General features: G+C 50.9%; 1 protein-coding gene across 1 annotated transcript in view; it reads left to right on the plus strand.

The window, feature by feature from the left end:
• Positions 1-329: 329 nt before the first annotated feature.
• Positions 330-12,743, plus strand: part of LOC133346696 (retinal dehydrogenase 2-like) — a 72,034-nt gene continuing 59,620 nt past the window's right edge. The window contains exon 1 of the mRNA XM_061558493.1: positions 330-903. Within this exon, the coding sequence (XP_061414477.1) occupies positions 781-903 (123 nt within the window). The 5' untranslated portion in view covers positions 330-780. The remainder of the gene's footprint in view (positions 904-12,743) is intronic.

The raw sequence follows: 12,743 nt of genomic DNA on the forward strand, positions 1-12,743 counted from the left end.
GGGTAGAGGGTGGGGGGGCCGTAGCAGTTGGGGGGTAGAGGGTGGGGGGGTAGAGAGTGGGGGGTAAAGGGTGGGGTAGAGGGTGGGGGGGCCGTAGCAGTTGGGGGGTAGAGGGTGGGGGGGTAGAGAGTGGGGGGTAAAGGGTGGGGTAGAGGGTGGGGGGCCGTAGCAGTTGGGAGGTAGAGGGTGGGGGGTAGAGGTGGGGGGTAGATGGTGGGGGGGGGTAGAGGGTGGGGGGGTAGAAGATACAAACGGAAGCGCCCGTCCAATCACGCGCTCCGGCGAGGACGGGTGTTCGCCGCTGCGCGCTCTATAAGAGATCGGGCGCGCGCTCTCTCGCTACGACACGAGGCACCGACCGAGTGAGACATCCTTCTCGAGAGACAACGCAGAGGGACAGAGACGACGGGCAGAGAGACACGACCCCTTCACACACACACGTACACAAATCTACGCAGAATCAAAGTCTCCGTCGTTGCATTACCACACGGGGAAAATAATCGCGTATACACGTCCATTGCATTCATTTCACGGTGCATTGTACCGCTGTGGTGAGTGTGCGAACGTATAGACAAGTATTATACATTCAGACAATCAACAACAGCAAGACTACCCACCACCACCAGCAGCAGCAGCAGGAGCACCATCACCAACATTGACAGCATCAGCAGCACTCTCAGCATCAGCAGCAAAAGCAGGCGCAGGCTGTAGCCCGGGTGAGGAGGCGAACTCGGCGTCAGAGAGGGGCGAACAGCAGCGGCAGCAGGAGGAGAGGAGGCGATGTCTGGAGGCGCGGAGGTGCCGGGCGGGGACGCGGCGCAGGCGGGGCTGGCGGGACTCCTCGCCTCGCTTCCCGGGGTCCCACCGAGTCCCGTGCGGGACTTGCGCGCGCGGTACACCAAGGTGCGTGAGAGTGCGTGAGCGAGTGAGTGAGCGAGCGAATGAGTGAGTGAGCGAGCGAATGAGTGAGTGAGCGAGCTGAATGAGTGAGTGAGCGAGCGAGCCATAGAGCAGGGTGCGTGAGTGAGTGAGTGAGCGAGTGAGCGAGCGAGTGAGTGAGCGAGCGAGTGAGCAAGTGAATGAGCAAGCGAGGGAGTGAGCGAGCGAGTGAGTGAGTGAGCCATACAGCAATGTGCGTGAGCGAGTGAATGAGTGAGTGAGCGAGTGAGCGAGCGAGTGAATGAGTGAGCGAGTGAGTGAATGAGTGAGTGAGCGAGTGAGTGAGCGAGTGAATGAGCGAGCGAGTGAGTGAGCCATACAGCACGGTGCGTGAGTGATGCAGCGACGCGCGCGAGTGACAGTGGCGTAGCTATCGAGTGCGCAGGCGGTGCAACTGCACAGGGGCTGCATGGGCCAGAGGGGCCTAGGCGCAGGTAGCTACGAAGATGAAGGGGGAGATCATTGGATGAACGGGGGAGGGACATTTTATTCCTGGCATCAGGGCTCATGCCGATCACGTTACGCCACTGAATGTGCGCGCGAGTGGGTTAACATACTGTTGTGAGCGCGTGAGTCAGTGTGTGTGTGTGAGTGTGGGTGTGTGTGAGTGTGGGTGTGTGTGAGTGTGGGTGTGTTTGTGTGAGTGTGTGTGGGTGTGTTTATGTGAGTGAGTGTGAGTGTGGGGTGTGTGTGTGTGAGTGTGGGTGTGTGTGTGTGAGTGAGTGTGTGTGTGTGTGAGTGTGGGTGTGTGTGAGTGTGGGTGTGTTTGTGTGAGTGTGTGTGGGTGTGTTTATGTGAGTGTGTGTGAGTGTGGGTGTGTGTGTGTGAGTGTGGGTGTGTGAGTGAGTGTGTGTGAGTGTGGGTGTGTGTGTGAGTGTGAGTGAGTGTGTGTGAGTGTGTGTGGGTGTGTGAGTGTGGGTGTGTGTGAGTGTGGGTGTGTGTGTGAGTGTGGGTGTGTGAGTGAGTGTGTGTGAGTGTGGGCGTGTGTGAGAGTGTGAGCGATACCGTAATGCATAGCGAATTGGTCGATGCACACACACCCCAAAGGCGCGTGCGTGAGAGAGTGCGTGAGAAGGCGTGAGAGAGAGATAGAGAGTCGAGGGACCGAGGTAGGTGAGTGCGTGATCTCTACTGCACTTACACCACTTACACCAAGCCAAACAAATTACGTTAGTGGTGATGCTGCTGCTGCTTTTGTTGCGGTGCGCAACACACAATTAGCGGAAGAAACAAAAACAACGCGACGCATTCGCCAATAGCACCGCGTGCGGCATTGAAAAAACAAATCAGAATCATAGGCGACGTTTGGGGCAATGGCCCCTTCTTCACAGGTGCGTGAGAGATCTTCTTAAGGCCAAGCGGGTCGTGGATCGTGATCCACCGAGGGGAGGAGGGGAGTGCGTGGGTCTCTCCGCATTGCGTGGGTCTCTCTCCGGCTCGGAGCGCGTGGCGTGCGTGAGCGTTCCGCGTGATGACCACGCTTCCATCCAGTTCCGGATGATCCTGGTAGCACAAGCAGCTACATGTGTAGTAACTAATGCTACATATGTAGCGCTAAACGCTTTCAAGCTATCAATTCCGGTTCAGTGATCCTGCACTTGCTCTATTACTATAGTACTCTACCGCCCTTCAACTTTTCAGAACGACTGGGTGTTTAAGGTTTGCGATTTGTCGTATTATCTGGCTGTATAGCAAATTAAACATACAATCACTTTACTATGCAAGTAAAAAATTCGTGTTTTAATATTAACATTTATTTATTTTGGGCCCCTTTATAACATGTGCTACAGGCCCCGCACTAGCTTCATCCGGCACTGCTTCCATCGTAGCGGCCTCGAGGGCATGAAGCAGTGTGGGTTCTTAATCTTTACCGCAACCTTGCACCCCTTTGATTCACAATCGCTTAAAACGAAGTAGTATCTTAATAAATGCGTCGGGTTTCACGAAACAAAGTGGAGGTTGTACCGACGTTGCCGTGCCAAATTTGTGTTTTCGATCATTTACCTTCCTTTAAAAAAAAAAATCTGGTCACGTCCCGCACACGCATGGAGTGGGAACGTGCACCTCCAGGTGAAGAGCCACCCGTATCAGGGGTGACGGACTCTCGTGGTGAACGAACGTTACAGACACCGGCCACAGCAGCGCGACTGTGACCGCGCAAACCCACACACCGTGGACCGCAAAGCGAACGCCTGCGGTCTGTGCTCTCCGCACTGGAGGAGTCGCGAAACGACGCAAGCCGTCACGCGAAGCCCCTGGCGAGCAGACCTCGACGTTGGCACTTCGCTCCTGAACGCACGCGATGATTAGACGATAATGTGTTGTGGTGCTCGTGCGTGAATGTCGACGTGTCAACGTTGTTGTCTTTTAATGGAAATGAGTGGATGTGTTCGCGTTGACCACACGCGCACTGAATTTAGCCTAATTGTCCTTCCCCCTACACCTCTGATTAGCACGGCTGGCTACGTACGGTGCGAAAGAAGTCCAACATACATATAATTACCCAGCCGTTTGGTAGGGCCTCGAGTGGGAATTATGTGTGTGTGAGAGAGTTCACTGCCTGTGAGTTCACAGTGCGTGTGCGCGTGTGTGTACGAGTTCACTCGTGGGGAGCGGTGGTGCAGCGGTCAGCGCTACGTTGCGCTGCGAACCCGACCGTCCGAGTTCGATTTCCGCTCACGGCCAACACCAGTGACGATTATCTGAACCAGTCCTGGGCCTCCCCCTAGGTCGACTCAGCCTCAAATGAGTACCTAGTGCGATGTGTAGTAAACACTGCCACTGGGGAGACAAAGGCGGCCGGGCGTGGTGCTGGCCACCCACCCCCTCGTGTGGCGTGCCGGCCTATATAGGCGCTCGCTAATAGCACTTGCCCCAAAAATCTATTAAGACTATACGGGGGGATATTTGCATTTGAGTTCACGTGTGTGTGTGTACATGTTAAAATGTGTACACATCCCAAGTTGTACACACGTGAATATATAAGGGCGTGAACCTTAATAGGTGCTCGCTAACAAGCTAGATATCTATACCCCGATACTCGAGAATACCATGTGGCTAGGTAGAGCAATTGATGGTTTAATTCAATGGTGAGCGTCACCTAATTCGTGTTTTTTTATTTAAAGAGTTTCCCCCGGTCAGGATACGAATAGCATCAGAATGAATTCGTGCGTGAACATGGCGTGGGTTTCCTTTAGGTCGGCTCGGCCTTAAACACACAACTGAACAACAACAACAAAACTGTTTTGCTCCGAGAGCGTTGATCCCACCTCGCATGCAATCTGCTCGCAATTAACACGCACTCTGGCGGCAGCCACAATTACAAAGAGGAACACCATTACGTTACGCAGGGAAATGTTTATTTGCACGTGTTGAACTTCTTTCACACCCTACGTAGGACACCGCGCTAATCGGAGGTGCGAGGGGCTGGACAACAAACTGAACACGCACACACACAGGGGCTGGACAACAAACTGAACACACACAATGACCAGCGTGGTGAAGTATGGTAAACCCCCCCCCCCTCCTCCCCCCTTCCCCACGTGGAGACCAACACGACGAGAGCGGGAGAGGCTCTAATCCGGCGGTGGATGGGCAATTGCTGTTGACAATGAATCGGTCTAACGGACATGTACATCATTAGATTTGCAATGACAAGCTAGGAAATAATTACTGCACTTGCACACGTCAAATTATTGTAAGATTTTTTTTTATCGATCTTCCGAAGGTTATTTTGCTTGAATACTCGAAAAGAAACTCGTATGCCGTGCCGGCCTTTATATGTGCTCGCAAACAGTACTTGCCCCTACAGTTTGTTAAGGCTATACGGGGGATCTTTGTCTTTGTGGTGCCTTGGCGCACCTCTTCTGTCCTGTTCTCGTTGTCAAGAATTATTCCGTACGAAGTCGCCGACGATATTCTGCCTCGTGTCAACGGCACATTCCGTTACACGCGTGCGCGACTCCGCGAGCACTTGCCCCAAAAGTCTGTTCAGGTTATACGGGGGATCTTTGTGACTATGTGAGTGCGTGTGTGCGCGACTATATCCGTGCCTGTATATGTGCGTGCATGTCTGTATGTATGTATGTATGTGTAACTTTGTCTATGAGTGGTTGCGTGAGTGTGTATATGTGTGTGTGTAATGTGCGTGCGTAGGGGTAGTGTTACAGTTAGCACGCTGAGCTACAAACCAGGTGACCCGAGTTCGATCCCCGCTCACGGCCACCAACATCGGTGACGATGATCTGAACCGGTCCAAGGCCTTCCCCTAGGTCGACTCAACCTAGAATGAGTACCTGGTGCGATGTGTAAACATTTCCACTAGGGAGACAAAGGCGGTCGGGCGTGGTGCTGCCCCCCCACCCCCTTGTGCGCCGTTCCGACCTTCATAGGTGCTCGCGAACAGCACTTGCCCCAACCGCCCGTTAAAGGCTATACGGGGGATATTTGTTTTTTGTATGTGCGTGCGTGTGTATGTGTTGCGCGTCTATGCGTGCGTCTGTTTCGCTTGTGCATTGTATAACTTTAAAAGGCGCGTTCGATGTGCACACAGTGTATTTTTTGCCAACACGTGCATGCGCGGTGTCACTCGTGGAGGACAGGTGGGCGTGAGATGTTTACTCGTCGGCAACCCTTCTCACGGGCACACACGCACAAAGACAAAGGTCCCCCCCCCCGCTGAAGGCCACACAAAGTGCAGGGGAAAGTGTTGTTCGCGAACACCTATTAAGGCTGGAACGGCACACGAAGCACCACGCTCGGCCGCCTTTGTATCCCTCGTGACGATGTTTACACGCGTACACACACGTACCTGCATGCAGTCCTTTTTGTCAATCCACCGCTAGATTGAAGGACCATCCGTCGTGATATTCCGCGTCATAGGCGAGCATCGACGTGGGAACATATAAGTAGAGTATTACCCGTGGATTTGTTGTTCTGCATTGTCCTTTGTTGGACATCACGCAAGCGCCGCAACGGTACACGCGGTGAGTGTGTGTCCGTCATCGTGAAGCAGTTGGCACGCGGTGCGTTATGTCGTCACAGTGCACAGATGACTCTCACTATTTACCGTTAAATTATAATTATTTTTTGTTCATGACTATAGTCCATATTTAAACACAAGTGCCAAACATGGCACTTGTGTTTATAAATACGTGTACTAAGTGCAACTATGGAGCGCAAAGAGGCAGACTAAATTATAGTAATGGTCTTCTTGGTTCTTTCGGTAAAGTCACGTAGAAGGGAAGTAATAAAATAATAAATACGTGACTTTACCGAAAGAACCAAGAAGATGAATCCCTGCAGTCACGAAAGCTTTAAATCGAAAAAAAATATAGTAATGGTGTCATTTATTTATCAAGGAATGCAGAACGGGGCCTCGAAACTATTTTCAACAAGGGCCCTGACAATTGAGTTATTTGGCCGTTTTCTGTTGATCTCGGGAAACTTTTTGACAACGTTCGACTCAGGCTAATTCAAGCATGCTTGGCGATTCATTGTGAATGTCCGTGAGCTCGTGGAAGCAGACCAAGGCTTCTTCTGGAGGATGCTTCTGGTTCAGCATGCACAAAGCCCGAGGATCATTGAGCCAGACTAAGGCTTCAGTAGGATTATTACGGTTCAATATTAATAAAGACCCGGGATCACAGAGTCAGACCAAGGGAGTTCAGCGTTAATGCCCGGGGCTACGAGAGCCAGACTAAGGTTTCTCGTAGGAATCGCATTGTTCGCTCATTTTGCCCGAGGTTCATATAGCCAGACTAAGGCACTTTTAGAAATAACTAGGGATGGTGTTCATGCGGTTAATACGACAAGCGGGCATAGCCGCAGGGAACCGCCCAGAGTACACATGCACGCATGCACACGAGCGTGCGAGCAGAGCGTTCGATGCACGCGCGACGATGGGGGGGGGGGGCGCTTTGCATCTGTACAAGGATGGGTTCGCGTTGTGTCTCGGGGTGAGAGACGGGAGGGGTCGTCGCGACCCCGCGAGACGCGGCACCGACTCCGAGCCCGGTCGCCTCGTGTCAAATTCGCAAGTTGCAGGGGGTCAGGAGATCCCCTGCAGGGGTTCAAATTCACAGGAGGTGGTCGGGGGGGTGGGGGGCGTCGGAGGCGATGGGAAACCTCTGGGACCGCGTCCGGGCAGTGGCGATGATGCTTGCGAGCAACACTGCAATGCTTACACAATGAGCCGTGCTCTGTCCACTGCTGGATGAAGGGCGCCTCGAACGGTCATGCGATTCCACTGTTCATCTCGCTCACGTCCACGTGAAGTGATCTCGTCGCCGCGGCTCTGCGGGGGTCGTACGCTCGGCCCCTTCGACCGCTGTTCCGTCACCAGTCTCGTCCATCAGCCGTCGTTCATTCCAGACGCGAGATCCCCTGCCCACAATCCATTGAACCTTTCTTATTTACAATATGGACAAAGTGAACGATTCGAGCACTGGACCTTTTCAGAGGAGGGGTCCATTGTCATTGTAGTATGCATAAATATCTAATTGAATAGTCTTAGGTTTTTTCGGTAAAGTCACGTAGGTAAAAAATAAAATTAAAATTTATAAAAGTAATAATATTAATAAAATAAAATAATAAATCACGACGTTTCGGAGGCAACACAAGTCTCCGTCATCAGGTGGGACCGTCACAGCTAGATTTACTGTATTTTATTTATATTATTACTTTTATAAATTTTAATTTTATTTTTTACCTACGTGAGTTTACCGAAAAAAACGAAGAGTATGAATCCTTGCAGTCACGAAAGCTTCAAATCTAGAATCTAATTGAATATATGTCTTCTATAGCTTTGCATGTATGTTCACATTGGTCCTACATCATCTTTTAATGTCGACTGGGATAATGGGATTTCAGTCCGGAAGAGTTCTCTAATTCGATGAGCCACGATTCGATTAAAATCGATTATCATTATGTTTGCAATGTGGTGACTGTAGCTGCAGCGGCCTCCAGGGGATCATGTGAACCCGTTACACAAACAAACAATATACGAATGGAGATATAATGGAGATATGATCGATTCTTCCGCGAGAGATTTACAAAGCAAGACGTCAGTTGCAAGCGCCTGTGCAGAATCACTCGCCCCAAAGTACGCACAACAAAAACAACAACAACAAAACTCAATTGCACACAGTCGTCAATAACACTGCCTTAGAAAGTAAAAACATATATCTTAACATAATCGACTACGTGTCGGGTACCTGCCGTGATCAGCGTGGTGAAGTATGGTCAAACAACCCCCACGACCCACACCAGTGGATTGACAAAGGGCCGACAATTGCCATTTGTTCTAGATTTGAAGTTTTCGTGACTGCAAGGATTCATACTCTTTGTTTTTTTCGGTAAAGTCACGTAGGTAAAAAATAAATAAATGAAAAACAACTAAATTAAATCACGACGCATGTGAATTTGGCTGTAACAGGTTCCACCTGAAGACGGAAGCTTGTGTTGCCTCCGAAACGTCGTGATTTAATTTAGTTGTTTTTCATTTATTTACTTTTTACCTACGTGACTTTACCGAAAAAACCAAAGAGTAATTGCCATTTGTTTTACGTAGAGAGAAAATGTACGCGCACCAAATTGAATCGCACACTTTTCTCAATGCGCCTATGCATCGCATCGCGTGTGTAGGAATCAATGTTTCAAGTTTCACACGCGCTCTCTGTCTAAATGATACGTGTTGTACGTACTTGCGGGCGACCGATTCAGCACAACCTCTTGCAAATGACGTCTGCCCGCACGGTCCGTGCTTTGTGAATCGCCTGCGAAAGCATCGATCATATCTCGATTATATCTCCATTCGTATCGTGTTTGTTATATATATTGCGTTACTTATGTTCTCCAAAGCGATGCTAATGACCATCCCAAACTCCAGTCCTCGCGGTCCCACCACCACCACACACTACGCCCTTCCGCGTGTACCAATTCACTCCCCATTCAAATGCAAATTAACTCGTCCCACGCTGCACGCGCCCGATTATTGTTAAACACGTCCCACGTGACGCGCTAAGCAATTCACGCGTTTGCGTAAATAGAGCCTATTCAAATCAATATTGAGATGTCAGTGTGTGTGTGTACGTGGAATACTTGTTTACGTGATTCAGACTGCATTGATTGCTTTGCGCGTCACGTGGGACGTGTGTTTAACAATCATCGGGCGCGTGCAGTGTGGGACGAGTTAATTTGAATGGGGGGGGGGGGGGGAGTAAAATGTTCAACTCGGAGACACGTAGCGTAGTTGTGGTTCGGGAGGACTGGAGTTCTACAAACTCTGCAATAATGAGGTCCCTTCAAAAGGAGACGGTTAATCGATACGAAAAATAATTATTGATTATCGATTAGCGACCATGAATCGCGACAGTCGTCGATTCCCCGGTGTCGTGCTCAATGAGTAAACGGTCTACCTCGATTACCAGTGGTGACGCCCCGACTCTCGCTACGTATGCACGTATGCTGAACTTTTTTCGCACCGTACGTAGCCAACCGTGCGAATCGAATGTGCGGAGGGGGGAGGGGAGAACAACAAACAAAAGCAGTTCTAAAGAAACGAGTGTTCAATATAGATATAATTTCTAAACGCTTGATTAAAGTCCGTCGGGATTTCCAGCCTCGGGTGCAAGTAACGCGTAGCAAGGTGAACTCATTGGCTAATCAGATCACGGAGGCAACGCGTGGTGGTGGTGATGGTGGTGCTGCACCGGTGATGCGCTCAACCAGAGCGGAGCTTCTGAGTGGCTGCGAGTGGCCGTCTGCCGGAGAAGGGGCTGGCGATGGGGCCACTGACTGCGCATTCCCAGTTTCTCAGTGGGTCTACTGCATGTTCGTCTCGTGACCCATTGATTTACAATTATACATCTGTGCGAGTTGAAGTGTCTCCGTGCGAGTCTCTGGTCTCCGTTTGAAGAATCTCGGTCTCTGCATGAGTCCCTATCGGAGTCTCTGGGGGTATCTCCGTATGTCGATGAGTCTCTATGCGAGTCGCTAGGCCGGTCATTCCACGCGTTTACCGTCGCCCGAAACTGGAAACCACGTGGAGGATTGCGTTGCTTCCGCCAACAACCTGAAGCCACGAATCGACGCCTCCTTACAACATGAACATCGTACGACGAACGCCAAAGATTAAAAAACATTATGACCACGATGCTTTTTTTTGGGGGGGGGGGGGGGATACGACTCCGCACAAGTAGCATGGTGACGACTCAATAGGGGGCGCGAGTATGGGGAGCGGTGGCGCCGTGCTAAGCCGTGCTGTGTTCTTCTGTTCCCGGTCACCATGAACATCGGTGGCGTTTTTATATCTGAACCTGGGCCGCCCCCTTGGGTTGACTCGGCCTCAAGTGAGTTACCCGCTGCGGTGTGTAAACACCAGCACCGGCTGCTGTTGACAGGCAGTCGGGCGTGGTACTGGCCTCATCTCCTGACCTCATGCGCCCATGTGGGTCTCTATAGGTGATCGCTAACATGCAGAGCAGCACTTGCCCCAACAGTCTGCGTAGGCTGTACGGTGGGCGGGGGGGGAATGTCTCTTTGCCTTTGTGTGTGTGTGAGTGGGGAGACGGTGGTGTAGCGGTTAGCGCTACGCTGCGCTACGAACCTGGCGACCCGAGTTCGATTCCCGCTCACTGCCAGCACCGGTGACGATTGTCTGAACCGGTCCTGGGCCTCCTCTAGGTCGACTCAGCCTCAAATGAGTAGCTGGTGCGGTGTGTAAACATCGCCACTGGGGGTGACAAAGGCGGCCGGGCGTGGTGCTGGCCACCCACCCCCTCGTGTGCCGTGGCGGCCTTCATAGGTGTTACTCGCTATCAGCACTTGCCCCAACAGTTTGTTACGGCTATAACACGGGGGGGGGGGGAACCTTTGTCTTTGTGCAAATTGAGCACGGCGTGCTGACGCTAACACACACACGTGTGTGTGTGTGCGCGTGTGTGTGCGTGTGTCACACGTGTGCGTGTGTGCCGGTGTCATGCAAACAAATAAGTGTAGGTGAAGAGGATTTGTTTAAATCTCTGAAAGGAAATGACATTTAATCCACCCGGTCCCTCCTGGGGTCCTCCTCCCTCCCCAACTCGCGCCTTTTCTCCCTGAAGCATCTTTTTTTATCGAACAAAAGCGACCTTGGGTCGAGGTGTGGTGGTGTTTTTTGTCTCGTCAGCAAAGTGTCGCAAAAATGAACCGCCGATGCCATTTGGATGTCTCCCCCCCGCCTCCCCGCCGCTAATGGTGACGATGTTTAAAAAGAACAATATTTGTGTCATGCGAACGTGGAATTTCCAGCGTGGTAACCGGTTGCCAAATTATATGAACGCCACCCCAATTCTTGTTTCGTCAACAACGCGCCTTTATTCTGCCGAGCCGACAAGTTTCAATACACTTAAAACAACACTCATTGCACGTGACTGAAAAAACTGCACCCTGGGAAAGAAGGGTTATTGCCCGAAACGTCGGACAATAAGTTTGTAAAACGTCACGTAAGTACAGCTTGCGCATTACTTGATTCGCAGCCTTTTGATTTCTTACAAAAAATTCGGCCCCAACATTTGCTGATAAGCAAAACATTATTTTACAGTACAAAGACAAATATCCTCCCGTAGCCTCTAACGGACTGCTTGAGCAAGTGCTGTCAGCGAGCACCTCTTAAAGGCCGGAACGTCCCACGATGGGCTGGTTTGGCCTGCAAGCACCAGGCGCGTATAGCCACATTCACAAATACACTCGTACACGTAGAATACACACACACATATCTGTACTCACTCACAGGGGATGCAACGGCGTGCGCGCGCGCGCGTGTGTGCACGTGGAAGCGGTAGCGTAGCGGTTAGAACCCGGCGACCCGGGTTCGAATCCCGCTCACGGCCAACGCCAGTGACCATCATCCGAACCGGTCCTGGGCCTCCCCTAGTTCCACTCGGCCTTAAATGAGTACCTGGTTCCGTGTGTAAACATCGTCACTTGGGGAGGCAAAGGCGGCCGGGCGTGGTTGCTAGCCCCCCCCCACCCCCTCGAGTTTAATGGTTGCTTGCTGCTCGCTGAGAGCAATTCGCGTCGATAGTCTGTTCAGGCTATAACGCGTGGCATCTTTGTCTTGTACACGTGTCCATCAATCGCGCCGTCTGCGCTGTATCTCCCATCGCTACGTTTACACTTTTAAATCGGCGGCTCGCGTCTGTGATTCCCCGAGGGAGTTTTCGATTCGGCACCCGCAGTATTTTTTACTTTGTACTTGCGACCGCGAAGCTGTGCTCCGAGGTTTGCTATCCCAGTGTACGGGCGAAATGTTGGTTACGTTTGCTTGTACATATATTTAAAAAGATGCATCCAAAGGGTATTTCCTGCTCGAATGAGCGCCGTCTAACATCCAACTCCTTGAGCCAGTACAGTTACACATATCGGCGTTTTCCCAGAAAGATCGATTCGGTTTTTTCTGCTCTCAGATTGTTTAATTACGTAACACGCTGTACTTTAAACGTATTGAATAGAGTTACATGTTTCGAATCTGTAAACGTTTCGCAAACAATGTACCGTTTGAACCTGAAGAAGCTCCATTACCCGAAACGTTAGCCCACCATATATATTTTAGAAGAATGCAATGTTTCAGAAAGGCGTGTTTTTATTTATTTATAACAGTGGATGTAAAATGCAATGCTATAATACTTGCTTGCTTACGAGTGGTGTATTCATTCACGTGTGAATATACTTATATGTATCTGCAATGACCCAGCTGTGAAGTATGGATATATATCAGCAGATAGATACAAAGGCTGTATTTTGTACATATATGTGTGCATGCG

This window comes from Lethenteron reissneri, chromosome 24, assembly GCF_015708825.2.
Source record: "Lethenteron reissneri isolate LAM-NWPU_2019-01 chromosome 24, ASM1570882v1, whole genome shotgun sequence".
Taxonomy (NCBI): domain Eukaryota; kingdom Metazoa; phylum Chordata; class Hyperoartia; order Petromyzontiformes; family Petromyzontidae; genus Lethenteron; species Lethenteron reissneri.